The 14,518-nt window shown below is 34.3% G+C and overlaps 2 protein-coding genes across 4 annotated transcripts in view; one reads left to right on the top strand and one right to left on the bottom strand.

Moving 5' to 3' along the window:
* LOC110101567 (phospholipid-transporting ATPase 2) overlaps positions 1 to 9,295 on the top strand; it is an 82,632-nt gene extending 73,337 nt beyond the window's left edge. For 2 of the 3 annotated variants that reach the window (XM_028699026.1, XM_020829521.2), the window contains exons 19-25: positions 2,040 to 2,196; positions 6,565 to 6,682; positions 6,812 to 6,985; positions 7,188 to 7,239; positions 8,184 to 8,311; positions 8,554 to 8,704; positions 8,790 to 9,295. In XM_028699026.1, coding sequence (XP_028554859.1) covers positions 2,040 to 2,196; positions 6,565 to 6,682; positions 6,812 to 6,985; positions 7,188 to 7,239; positions 8,184 to 8,311; positions 8,554 to 8,704; positions 8,790 to 9,137 — 1,128 coding nt within the window. In that variant the 3' untranslated portion in view covers positions 9,138 to 9,295. The remainder of the gene's footprint in view (positions 1 to 2,039; positions 2,197 to 6,564; positions 6,683 to 6,811; positions 6,986 to 7,187; positions 7,240 to 8,183; positions 8,312 to 8,553; positions 8,705 to 8,789) is intronic. The other variant, XM_028699027.1, reaches the window with a different exon arrangement.
* A 1,861-nt stretch (positions 9,296 to 11,156) lies between these two features.
* Positions 11,157 to 14,518, bottom strand: part of LOC110101609 — a 39,437-nt gene continuing 36,075 nt past the window's right edge. The window contains exons 11-12 of the mRNA XM_020829575.1: positions 11,462 to 11,531; positions 11,157 to 11,318 (exon numbers count right to left, since the gene is read on the bottom strand). Coding sequence (XP_020685234.1) covers positions 11,157 to 11,318; positions 11,462 to 11,531 — 232 coding nt within the window. The remainder of the gene's footprint in view (positions 11,319 to 11,461; positions 11,532 to 14,518) is intronic.

The following is a 14,518-nucleotide window of genomic DNA, read 5'->3' as shown; positions in this document are numbered from 1 at the left end:
TCTTATTTTATGTTATTAGTGCGGGAATATACAACTTGTAAACAACAAACCTAGCTTTGTCTCCTTATGGATTTCGCACTTTGCTCATCATCTCCCCCTCACAATGTCAAAGCTCATTGTGCTCACTCGGAGGGTCTTGCTCGGTAAGGCGCCGTCTATCTCGCAGCCTTATGTTAACCCGGAATGCAAATCAAAGCATGCTACAGTGCTTCTTGCTTTCGGCCTGCTTGCTTGCATTGTCTGTCTCGCTTGCGTCGCTCGGGTTTCCTACTCAACTTCACTCGCAAAAATTAGTCTCCAGGGCGTATAGCGGGAAGTCATCGAGAGCAGGTATTTTACGTAAATGCCCACAAAGAAGCAAATCTCTCGAGTTCTTTCCATTAATTTAAACAACAAATCATTTCTAGGGAACAAATTGGCTTAATATCTAATAGTTTAGTGACTAACATGGGGCAATGCAAAACTTTAGGGCTAAATTGGACATTTATTGATAGTTGAGGAACTCTTTTTAGCCTTTACTCTATAAGAAATAGATACAACAACAACGAGTCTTTGTCCCACTATGTAGGATCGGCTACATGAATCATTTTTCTCCATTTTTTTCTATTCAGAGTTAAATTCTCATTTAAATCTAATAAAAATTATCACTTTTAGTCTTTTTAAGTCTACATTTACCTTTCTTAATATAAGTTGGATCTAATTCATTTGCTCTCCTAATATGGTCATCGGAAGTCTGAAGTTTTATGTGACCATATAATGTAAGGCTACTCTCTCTAATCTTATATGCTACTGAAGCTACTCCAACCTTTTCACGTATATACTCGTTTTGCATTCTGTCTCGAAGTGTAAAGCCACTCATCCATCTAAGCATCCTCGTATCTGCAACACTTAACCTTATTTTATGTTTCTTTTTTAACTACCAACATTTTGCGTCATAAAGCATTATAGGTCTCAGCACCAACTTATAAACTCTCTCTTAAGTTTGAGGAGTACTTTTCTATCACACAATATGCTCGATGCATTCCTCCACTTCAATCATCTAATTTGAATTCTAATAATAATATGCCCATCTATTTCACCATCGCTTTAAAGAATAGACCCAAGGTATATCTAAAACGTGCACTCTTTTAAAGAAATACCAACCTAGCAGCAGTAAAACTATAAAGCCACCATCCATTTGAGCAACTACTCACCAGTAACTGCATGTGCAAGGTCCACCAGAAAGCCCTGTTATCACCATATGCACCTCTCTTTACTCATGGGACTAGAAAAGCCCAAAGAGTCAGTAGAAATCCTGTCATCCCGCTGCTACTTAAAATGTAAATGACTGCAATCCCCTGGACGCATAATTTGGGGAACATCCCACACTTTTTTCTTTTCTTTGTAATGATTAATGCAAAAAATCACTGCATGCTCCAAGTGCAACTGCCACATCACACATCTTTATTTAGTATCAGTTGTCAACTAGTTACAACTCAAGGTTTACGATTTATAATAGAAATTCCAGATTAATGGGAATTTTAATCCCACCAACATTAAGATAGTGAAATCATGCCTAAAATGAAAATTACCATTTCACCTATAAAGTTGACAATGAGAAATAAGGATGAAGCATGATGCATAACGTAGATAAATAATGCAAAAAATTTAAAAGAATGATGAATGCCATCATCTCTCAGATCAAGAATGACTATACTGACGTAAATAAAGATGACTTTTGACTTATGATTAAAAGAAGGAATTTGCACCGCATAATACTTTTTAGATTTTATTCATATTTGTTAATGCACTTTCCAACTTATACATTGCCAATTTTATCTATATTCTATTATCATACATGATTCTTTCCAAATATTGTTCTCAAGTTGTTTTTGCTCTGCAAGTTCTGTGATGTGGCTTGTTAAGCTATTGTTGACATTTGTGATTTCTGTTTGCATCAGTTATTTCCTGGTTTAATGCGTCATTTGTTTGACATATTTTTATTTTCCAATAGAGAACTTGAAGAATTGAGTGATATTTTTAAATAATGTTAATTGAAGCAGCTTGTGGAGCTCTTAAAATCATGTGACTTCAGAACTTTGGCGATTGGTGACGGTGGAAATGATGTAAGGATGATACAACAAGCTGACATTGGTGTAGGCATTAGTGGCAGGGAAGGGCTGCAAGCTGCAAGGGCTGCTGATTATAGTATTGGGAGTAAGTATAACCTTTTTACCATCAGCAATCCTTATTTTGAATAATCTTTATTTCCAAGCTATGAACATTTTGGATGTACTTGCTGCTGCTTCTAACTGACTATATTTTTTTACTATTGGTACATCTATTGCACTTGATCTATGCTGATCAACTTAGGCCATGTTTGAATTTGTTTTTGTTTTGTTTTCTATTTCTTATTATTTTTTTTGCTACTTAAATTTTGGTTGGATGGTCTTATTCCTTGCTTGATTAGAAAATGATAAATAAATGCTCTATTGAAGAAACAGTTTGGTCTCTCTTTCTTTGTTTATTTGGATTTGTTTTCTTAATGAGTATTGATTTTATATATTTGTAGATGCAAGGCTTCTCACCTAAGATTGAGGGACTGTTTGATAGAGATAAGAAAGATGAAAATAAGGGTGGCAGGACCTTTCATAGATATTCCTTTGACATACTAAAATTTAGTATCATTGTCATCAATAGCCTTATTTGAGCTACTTGGGATCATGATATTGAAGTGTTGATGGTTATTATGATAGTCATTATAATGCACGACGTCTTAGGATTAGGGGTGTCAATTTTTGACCCGACCCGGAAAAATCCGGGTTAGGGTCAACCCGGACCTGAAACGGGTCGGGTTCGGGTTCAAAAAATCAACCCGTTTTAAAAATCGGGTCGGGTTCGGGTTGACCTAGCAATCCGAAATTGACCCGAAATGGACACGAAAACTCGTATTTGACCCGAAAACCCGAGATTGACCCGTTTTTTACCCGAAAATCGAAGATTGACCCGAAAACTAGCAATTTTGGGTCAACCCTGGGTCATTCGTGTCGGGGCGGGTTGACCCGGATCCGAATCGGGTTGGGTTCGGGTCCGAGAACCTGACCCGTTTTTAAAAATGGGCCGGGTTCGGGTTGACCCGAATAGTGCCGGGTCAGTTTCGGGTTCGAGCTGAACCCGACCCGTTGACCCGAATTGACACCCATACTTAGGATATAATATTTATCAATGCAAACTGTAGATGAAATGCACAGAAAAGAAAAGGCCTTATTTTGCAATTTCCCAGCTTTTAATTTGGTTAATGATTAGTTCCTTTTGATGCAAATCCAGAAAACTGTTTTAGATGACTTCAAATGTTAATTTAAAAGTTGCCAAATTTTGATCACAAGAAATTTGAGAATAAATAAAAGCCCTCACTGTGATTTAGAATTTGCATCGCCAAAAAGAAAGTTGGCTTATAATGAGTTTGATCTAACATCAATTGGGCATACAAAAATATTCAAATAATAGTTTGGTGAAAAGAACAAGGATGAAACTCATCAATTAAAGATTTAGGCCTCATGCCGACACAAGGAGACAGATCTCTGGAAATTATCATCTAGTCTTGACCATGCTCGAAAGAATTCACATTCTACTTGCTCATTCAAGTTAGAGGGAAATAGAAACTTTTATTCAGCAATTCATATCAAAATACATGCTTCTAGGGTCCTATTTATAATAAAAAAAAGTTCCAAAATTACTTGTTTATTAGAATCCTACAAAAAGTTGATTAAATGTTGCATCTTTTCAATTTACCTTTGGTGCAAAACAACTTTTCAGTTAATTACTCGATTTTTATAACAATGCAATTAATAGAATTCATGAAATGCATCTAGGGTCCTATTTATAATAAAAAAAGTTCAAAAATTACTTGTTTTTTAGAATCCTACAAAAAGTTGATTAAATGTTGCAACTTTTCAATTTACCTTTGGTGCAAAACAATTTTTTCAGTTAATTACTCGATTTTTATAACATTGCAATTAATAGAATTCATGAAATAAGGAAATTTTATCTGCTTATAGAATTAGAAAGCTGGGCAGTTGAGGAATCAATGACACTATGAAATCCAAAACATAGAGCACAGGTAACAGGCGAAATAGTGATCCTGCATAACTTTTCAAATCAGAGGCAATTCAAAGGAAAAGATGAAAGAAACACAGGAAGATCAGCAGAACTATTCCTTGTATCTAAAAACCATAAAAGAAAGGCGCAATCCTGAGCTACAATAGAAGATGTAAAGCCTACATGCAATCATTTCACTAAGCATATTTATTAAGTGAAGCAAATGTACACACGGAATTCCCTCGGCCACTTCTAATAGAAGTCGTAAGTCCGACTTTTAGGGGAAAATATCTAGGTAGCAACCTAATCCTAGATTCCTTCAACGGGCATCCCAGTCTACAGGGCTAGGTTGTAAGACCAACCAACGGGCCACTTAGCTTATAGGATTATGTTGTAAGACCTGTCGTGAGGCAACTTCTAAATTTAGAAGCCATAAGACCCATTTAAACTTCCAACCCCCTCGACATCTTAGTTTGTAGGGCTAAGTTGTAAGACCTGCTATTTGGGCCACCTCTAATAGAGGCCGTAAGCCCCGTCATCAGGGCTACTTTTAAATGAAAGTTGTAAGCCCCTACCCAAATCCAATCACACGAGCAATTCCTAAATGGAGTCGTAAGACCCAACCCAAATCTAAACTACGGGCAACTTCTATATGGGGCCTTAAGACCCAATTCTAAATTTAAACAATGGAAAACTTCTAAATGTAGCTATAAGTCCCTATCCAAACTAAATAACAAATGCATATCCACTTCAGTTTGCTCGGGATCCCTGAGAGGACACAACCCATGGCTGTTAATCAGATTATCTAGATACTATGATCAATGATCGCTAATTTTGGTAGACTGAACCCTATGGTATTCGTGGGATGACGGAACCATGGGATCTTGATCGGGTCTACCTTCATCCCCCACAACCAGGGTTTAGAACATTCATACATTGGTGCACACACCTGCACTTCATGCACAAATTAAATATAAGTTCATCCTTAATCGAAAGTACTCTTCTAGGCGTTAGAAGGGATAAATAACTATGTGGGCTTGTGCTCATAGGAAGTAGGACCTAGATCTAAATAAACTTTGACACTACTCAGGGAAAATCTGGTTAATTTAAAATACAATCTATCTCGAAAAAATAAGGACCTTAAGCTTGTGAGAGCAAGGTTCACGCCTGTTTTCATGAGCGAACAAATTTCTGGCGACTCCGCTGGGGATTACTTATCTCCCCATCTCTAGATGAATGAATGTATGTATGTGTGTGTGGAATGTTCATTTGCAATTTTGAATTATCAACAAACAATGAAAATCCTGCCTATTACTAATATAAGTGGGATTTTGCGGCATAAGAACTGGTTAAATGCTTGTCAGAAATCCAGTAGTCTTACAAGCAATCTTTTTTACCGATATGTTAATGTATTTCTGTAGTACTTCTTTTCTTCATTTATATCATTTGGAGCGAAAAGAATGGTAGATGTTTTTCAGACAAAAAGAAAGGAAGATCCTTTGTTCAGACATCTTCAATTGTGTATGTGTGTGTGGAATATTCATTTGCAATTTTGAATTATTAACAAACCTTGAAAGTCCTACCGAGTACTAATATTAGTGGGATTTCACGGCATAAGAACTGGTTAATTGCCTTCAGAAACCCAGTAGACTTGTTAGCAATTTTTTCTGCCGATATGTTAATATTTTGCTGTAGTGCTTCTTTTCTTCATTTATATCATTTGGAGCAAAAAGAATGGTAGATGTTTTTCATACAAAAAGAAAGAGGAGATGATCCTTTGTTCTGACATCTTCAATCGTACTTACTTTCAACAAAAACTTCAAATAAAAGAACTACTTTCGTACTACTATTCAAGTTTTCTATCTATCTGAATAACTATCTCTGCAAAACTTTACCCCTTCAGATTACTTTTCTTCTTTTGTTAGTCCAGCCTTTTGTTTTGTAATTATTGTAATTACTTTTTCTTATTAATGAGAATGGTTTCCATTAAAAAAAAGATAGATTCATAAACAACTAATATAACTTTTGTTTTTTTGTCTAATTACAAATCTCGTTTTCACCTTGCTGCACTTTCTTGGCTTTCCACTGTAGTTATCAACCATTTCAATTGATTTTCTAGTACCTATTTTATGAATGTTGTACCTTCACTTTGTTTTATCTATTATAAATTTGCCCTTATGAATGATGTAATAAAGTATTTCATACATAGATGAAAATAAACGTAGCAAAGTATATATTCAAGGAAACCAAAAAACTTTTGATTGCACCTAGCGTTATTTTTCGCTGATGCGCTGTTCTGGATATGTAAGTGAGTTTTTAATTATTGCAGTTTTTAGTAAACTGTATTAGCATTATTTCTTGAAGGTGATAGCATATTTCAGAATAATAGTCATTCTTATATTCTCTATTATTTTGCAAGAAAGTGAAATATTTTTTTTCCTGTCAGATAGCAGCAAACTAATCAGTTATTTATTCATGATTCGCCAGAATTCAGGTTTCTTAAAAGGCTGATTCTTGTTCATGGGCGTTATTCTTACAATCGTACAGCTTTTTTGTCACAGTATTCTTTTTACAAATCCTTGCTGCTATGCTTTATACAGATACTGTGAGTTCCTTCCGCTCATAACCACCTCATATTGTTATTACTTTCACCTTAATGATGTAGTTGTTTCCATTTCTTTTCTTCCATAGCTTGTCTTTCTGACCTCTGCCACTAACGTTGGTTTGTCTTTAGCTTTTCTTTATTTTCAGGCGTCTCTGGGAGTAGCTTATTCAATTCAGTCAGCTTAATGGCTTATAATGTATTCTACACGAGCATACCAGTTTTAACATGTTTTCTTGACAAGGATCTTAGTGAGAAAACAGTGATGCAGAATCCACAAATTTTGGTATATTGCCAAGCAGGAAGGTCCGTTTTTTTTTTTCTTTCAATTTTTGCGTGATGCCATTCACATGCTATTGGAAAACGTGTTGCTTCTTTTAATGACTGCTCAAGGTGTATAATCCTGAATGGAAATTTTTATTTGTCAGTTTTTTTTTCCTACATCAAAATTAGGCAAAAACCAAATTTTTATTTGTCAGTTAACATTGCTTTATCCTCATCAATACAGGCTTTTGAATCCAAGCACATTTGCTGGATGGTTTGGGCGGTCAGCTTATCATGTGAGTTGAAGCTTCTCTATTACGTGTATAGACCTAAATAAAGATTCTGGCAAATTTTCTACAGGTTTATATTTAGAGCTCATGGTATGATAAAAATAACATAAGTTCGATTCCTTTATTAAATATGGAGCATATAGAAAATTTGAGTAGTGTAAAGCGAGATTGGTAGCCAACGGATGTACTCAATTTTATAAAATTGACTATCCAGAAATTTTTCTTATGTACAATATAGGTCTAAATCTCTCTTGCAGCCGATTGTGGATAGTCTATGCGGTTGCATGATGGAAAGAATAGATTCACAACTTGGATTTGATAATTCTTTCACGAAGATTAAAGTTTGTAAATTAAATTGCAATCCGTGTGCCACCTTTTTCTTGTTCTAGCTGTTGACCCCTCTTGTTAAATTTTTTTCTTATTTTTTTGTAAATAATTTAATTTATTTTCATTGTAAGCCCTATGGAGAAGTCTATGATTACTTCCACCCTTAATGCAAAATCAAGCAATAAATTCATAATAATTTTTTCTATTTTTCTACAATCTATTTAAATTTAAATCCTATATGCATATGCATGACATATTACTTTAAAGCAAACTTTATGTTCCTGAATGCCTAGTGTTAGGCTCAATAAGTTAACAAGCCAAATAAAAACAAACAAAATTTGCTCCTTTTTTTGACGAGCCGAACTAAACAACACTCGAGCTCTCTCAAATTTGGCTCATTTATACCCCTACTAACGAAAGCTTTAGTTGGTTTGTATGTAGACCGTTAACTAGCTCTATGTTATCCTCATTTTTAATATTCAAAAGATTGCTAAGTTTTCAACTCTTGTCCAATGCTTGTTGAACTCTTGTTCCATTTAAACTAGACTGTTAAGACTGCAAGATACAGTAGTCTTCAATGTTATTTATGAGTTTCACCTGGCTCTAATAAATTTATTTGACAGGCACTTGTGGTTTTCCTAGTAACCATGCATGCCTATTCCGGTGAAAAAAGTGAGATGGAAGAGGTCTCAATGGTCGCACTTTCGGGTTGCATATGGCTACAGGTTTTAGTTGTCACACTTGAAATGAAGTAAGCTTTCTCATATTCAATCTTGATTCCCTGACTCCAACAAAGTTTTCTACAAAAACAACATCAAGTCTTTGTCCCACTACGTTGGGTCGGCTACATGAATCCTTTTTCGCCATTATGTCCTGTTAAAAGTCAAATTCTCATTGAAATCTAATAAAGAAAGATCATTTATAATATTCTCTAACCAAGTCTTTTTAGATCTACCTCTACCTTTCTAATTAAACTATTTTTCATGAATGCAGTTCTTTCACCATATTGCAACATATTGCCATATGGGGAAATTTTCTTGCTTTTTATTTGATCAATAGCTTGGTGAGCACTATTCCAAGACTTGGGATGTACACTATAATGTTTCGTCTCTTTAGACAACCATCTTATTGGATTACAATGATTGTAAGCTTATAATCATACTATACTGAGCTAGTAAAGTAATTTCCTATCAAAGGCTTAGCTGATTTGATTGGTTCCTATTTTTCAGCTTATTTTTGCAATAGGAATGGGGCCCATCTTGGCAATCAAATATTTCCGTTACACATACAAACCAAATATTATCAATATTCTCCAACAGAATGAGAGATCTGGTGGGCCAATCTATGCTATGGCCATTGGAAACTTGGAGTCACAGATCAAGCCTGTGGATTCAGATTTATCATCTCTGTCTATTACTCAAGCCAAGAGTAGAAATCCTGTACATGAGCCCCTGCTATCAGATTCTCCAACGGCTACTAGACGTTCGGTGGGGCCGTCGGCATTCGATTACTTCTCGGCGACACAATCTAGGTTTTCTTCTTCTTCTTCTTACTCTAGAAACTTGAAGAAGAACTGACTAGCATTAATGAGACTAGATGACAGATTTGTTGTAGCAATGGAAAATGGCTTATCTTTACTTAAATTACTGGTTTTCTGTAATTTATTTTGATATAATTTGTCCGCTTAAATTTGCTTCGAAGTGAGACTGATGAAAATAGGTTAATTTACTTATAAATGTATGGAATGAATTTTATAAGTGTTTATAAAGATTGTTATAATCATTATGTTAAAAATAAATTAATAAAAAATGGCAAAAAAAATAATTATTGACAAAATAATGTGGCGTTGTCATAATAAGCTCAAGTAATCAAAATTTTATTTGGTCCGGACACCTGACGTAGCTCTATGTTTGGACGTCAATAATATGTTGCCACGTGTTCTTACTCTTTACCGTGTGGCCTGACGACCCCGACTCGGTACTGTTATGTATTGGCTGATTTGTGCAAATCAAGGTATTTCTAGGTATTGCTCGGTATTGGTCGACAATAACGAGAAATACTGCTCTCTCAAGTCCAATACCTAGCAATACCGAGTAAATATCGAGCAATACCCCGATTTTGCTAGATATTGTTTGGTATTGTTATGTATTGCTCGGTATTGATCTTGACAGAGTGGTATTTCTTGTTATTGCTAAGCTATATCGAGCAATATCTAGTAATACACGAATATAGTAATATTGGGTTCCGTTCTGGGTTGGGTCGTTAGGCCGCGCTGTAAAAAGTAAGAGCACATGACGATATATTTTTTGCGTCTGGATGTAGAACTATGTCAGGTGTCCTTACATAATAATTGTTTCAAGTAATCAGACTTCATTACAATATTTAGTCCTGCAGTTCAATATAGTATATCTTAAAAACTTAATCTTTCAAATGCTTCTTGTATATTTCAATTGGTTAACTGATTTTAATGATTCGGTGAATAATATTTGAATTTAGTATTGTTGAATTTTTGAAATTTTTTATGCATTATTTTATACGGTAAAAATTAGGCTTTTAAATTAAATATAACTCTAAACTTTTTGATATTTTTAATAAATATTAAACTTAAAAAATAAGTAAATTTACAATTTAAGATGGCCACTTTATGTCTATTTTAAACGATTAAAGTTATTAGTTAAGTGTTTTTAGTTTTTAATGATGGTTTTTTTGATAAATAATCGAGATTTTATTAATTTACTTTCTTATTAATTACTGAAATCTAAACTTACAAAAATTGCCACGTAATTCTGATTTTCAACATTTACAATAATATGAAAATATAAATTTAAAACACCCTTCAAACGAAGTAATATTACACAGAAAGCTCAATCGATAACGAAATAATGACGTTGAAAGGCTTTAAAAATTCAAATAAATTGAAAAAAAAAATAGTCCCTAAATATATTTTTGCAAATATTATTTCCGTCTGCAAGAAACTAAATGATCCCTAAATATATTTTAATTTAAATTTGTTGGTAACAAGATATAAAAGGGATTATCTTAAAAATGAAAACTTAACATTATTTACATTTTTTTTTTCAGCACAGAATTATATTCACAAGAATACCGCATCAAAAATCACGCGCATTCAAATGCACACAGAAGTCGCCTATAATTATTTACAATTATCATTTATAACATTTTTTTTTCTATATATTAAAGAACTCATACATCATAAACAGGCATTCTCTCCTCAATGGCATATGTAATATTAATATTTTAGATGTTAGATATGTAAATAGCAATGAAATAAAAAGGTATGTATGCAAATCTTCCAATAACTATATTGCCGATATATCTCCTATTTGTCGCATACGCTTTATATATATGAAATAATTAGATGAGTGCAATCCATCTATAATACAAATGTAGGCTTTGTTTGAGATGGCTGTCTTATTGCTTTTTGTACTAAAAACTGCTTTAAGAAGCAGTAAGAAAATCATCCCAAACGAAACCGTAATTGCTATTTAGGGGAGAAATTTTAAAAAGATCCAATTTTTAAAATGTAAAAAGAAAAAAAAAGTTGGTTTGAGCAACAACAATAGTAATAAATCCTATTAAGTAAATATAACTAACAAATATGGTGAGTGACAATCATTTGCTAGCATGTCAACTAATTGGTAGGTTAAAGATGATACATTTTGAAGCCTTTCATACTCCTGTTGGCTGTACTTAGTGATCTCAGATTGTTCACCCAAAGCTGCTTGTAGTCTCCAGACCTACAGACCAACAAAATGCTCAAAATGCATTTTAAATATTTAACAATATATTATGATAAAAAAGATATTAGATATGAGGTCTTAACAAAATAGGATATTATAAAGGACTCATTAAAATAACGCAATAAATAAAAATAGCATACCTCTTCTGCAAGATCTTTCTTTGGCATTTTCTTCACCACCTCGGGTGGATAGCCCTGAAAAGTATTATACCTGTAGGAAGCATCACATGATTAAACTTTTAAGCCTGTGATTAATAATTATAGAATAAATTTACATTTAGATTCAACGGCTTAATTCTTGATTAATAATTATAGAAGCATCACATGATTAAACTTTTAAGCCTGTGATTAATAATTATAGAATAAATTTCCACTTGAGCGTTATATTTCCATGTCGGATCCTTCTTATTACTCAATGCAGCTTTATCTCTACTTCTAACCATCCCTTACGAAACCCTACAACATAATATTCAATCTTTTCATAAAATATTGAAAGTCTCACACAATTAGCGCATGAATGCATTGGCGATCAGCACAATAAACATATTGTAAATATCTAAATTGTCCAAGAAGATAAGAATTTTTATATTTTTTTTTCTTTTCTCATCTATAAATATCACTCTCATATGTCCTCGACAGGCATATAATCCTATTCAAAGCATATTGAAGATGCAGTATACATGCATAATTTGGTTGGGATATCGATTAACACAGTTTTCATTTTCATGTCTTTAGAAGACATTGCAATCATATTCAAAGCATATTGAAGCTACACAACTCCAATAGTAAATGTCGCTCAAAAAGTGAAAAGACATTGCAATAGGAAGCTGATGTATAAAAGATTTTTTTGAAAGAGAGGAATGAATATGTATAAAAGAGAGTAATGTATATGTATATGTAAACAATCCCTTCAACAGTTAAAAAATATTTAATAAGTTTGTGCTCACAACTGTTCAGCATAAGAAGAAATGGAAGGAGACAAGAGCCAAGGTGTTATTTTCATTCTCTGTTTTACTAAAAACAATAAATTTTCTTGTTATTATAGGATGAATTCACTCAATTCAGTGAACATAATAGGATAACGTTGAAGAAAAACCAAGGAAGAACCGAAGAATTGAATGCAATAAAACTAGGAAATAATTGAATGCAATAAAACAAAGAATTGAATGCAATAAAACTAAGAAGATATTTAGAAGCTTTTTCAAAAACCCTAAGAAATCCTACCAGTTTTACTTCATTCCTTCAGCATTATTTTCAGGTCAATTTGCTATCAAAATACAATAATATTGTTGAGTTAGAATAATTTCAGAACATATACGCACTTAGCCTTTCATGTCAATAACCAAAACATAAAAAATAAAAATAAAAAGATTCATTAGAAAGCAAACTTGACGCTTCATAACCTCTCCCAAAATGCTTAAAGTATATCACTTGATCAAATAACACGAAGAGCAAACAGTGTTATTCACAAGAAGAACGTCGTTACTACCAATCCAACATTACAAGCCTAGCAGGAAAAAAAAAAAAAAGCCTCTGCAGTGGAAAAAAAAACAAAGAGCTAGTCACAACACAAGCCTCTGCAGCGAACAAACTGCCGTCGTTACTTCCGATCCAACAACAAGAAGAACGTATAGTGAACGTTAATGAACAAAGCCGCTTAAGCACGGAACTTACTACGCAGCGGGAATAGAATGCGCTGAGGCGTGCCTTTGTGATGGGGACATCAGATCATGGAAGGTTTATCAAAGGCGTGGCCGCCGATTTCCGGCCACGATTGAGTCATTGTACTTTTGATTTATTTTATGTATTTTCTTATTTATGTTATCGTTGTATTTGTTTTATTTAATTTGCCGTTGTACCCTTTTAGTAAGGGATGTCATATGTAAGCCCTGAGGGCATTGTCGTCTTTTCTATTTTGAATCTTATGTACGAGGCTATTTATAGCCCCATGTTTCTCTTTCAAAGTTAATGAATGATTAAGTAAAATTTTTGTTTCTCTTGTTTGGCTTCTCATGAGAGCTTGAGAGTTGGAGTGAAATCCTTAGGAGAGGTAAAGTTGCGTAGTACCCACCAACCTAGACGAGTCGGGTTCGTGGTTTTCTTCCCTATCTCTTTCCTTGCCCCTCTCACCACCACCACTGGCCATCATTGCATCCAAACACTTCTCCCTCCCCAAGCCATCTCCTCTTCCCGACCGAGCTCCACAAACATCCCAACTAGCCGCCGGCCCCCTTACCCGAATCCCCTCCACCCGCCGGCCCTACCCTCCTTTCCTCTTTGATTTCCATTGCCTAATTTGAATTGGTATGATTGTGACAGATTTTGAATTCAAATTTAATCAATTTGAAATTTAAAATCTTTATTAAATTATTAAATCTATTTTAGGAAAGTTTCTAAATTAACCCTATTTGAATTTCAAATTTAAATTGGAATTAATTTAAATCTTTCCTAATTCCTAAGCCCCAAATAGGAAGCCCCCAATCACACTCCCCAAATCCCCTCCCAACCTTTTGATGCCGCCGACCCCCCCTTCAATAAATCCAATTGGATTTATTTCCAAACTCCCCCACCCTTCCTTATTTAATTCCACTTGCTTTTTGGAAAGTATTTGAAATTGAAATTAAATCCAATCTAGATTTCAAATCTTTCCTATTTCCTCTTAATCCTTTTTTTTAAAGGATCCTAATTTAAATCAATCAATCAACTCATGATGGATTGATTAAATTAAATTCATAATTCCAAATACATTGCATCTAGACACTTGCCCCCATTCTCGTGCTTGGCTGAAACCCCCCATGCCCCCACCTCTTGATTTCTTTCTCAAATTAAAGCTTCCCCTATTGGAATTAGAGTTCAAATTAATTCCTATTCCCTCCAATTGAAAATATGAAATTTATTTCATATTTTTCACTTGTCTTCCCTACTTAACCTACTACTCGTCCCTAACCCTCTTCCCTTGGCCGGCCACAACTTGTCATCTCACTTCAAGGTGAAGAGAAACTTCTTTCTCTTCAACAAAGTTCGAGATTACTAGCACCCCTTGGAGGAGATCATCATTTAGCATCCATGAATGGCTGACCCCGACACTGATTACGGACTTGCTTACGATGAACACGGCTTTGTGCACATTCTCCATTCAACATTCTTCGACGTCAACCCGAGGATCGACCAAACGGTAGAAGGCTACATAGAGCGTAT

The sequence above is a fragment of the Dendrobium catenatum genome, unplaced genomic scaffold (assembly GCF_001605985.2).
Source record: "Dendrobium catenatum unplaced genomic scaffold, ASM160598v2 fragScaff_scaffold_1209, whole genome shotgun sequence".
NCBI lineage: Eukaryota > Viridiplantae > Streptophyta > Magnoliopsida > Asparagales > Orchidaceae > Dendrobium > Dendrobium catenatum.
This window is presented reverse-complemented; position numbering and strand designations above follow the sequence as displayed.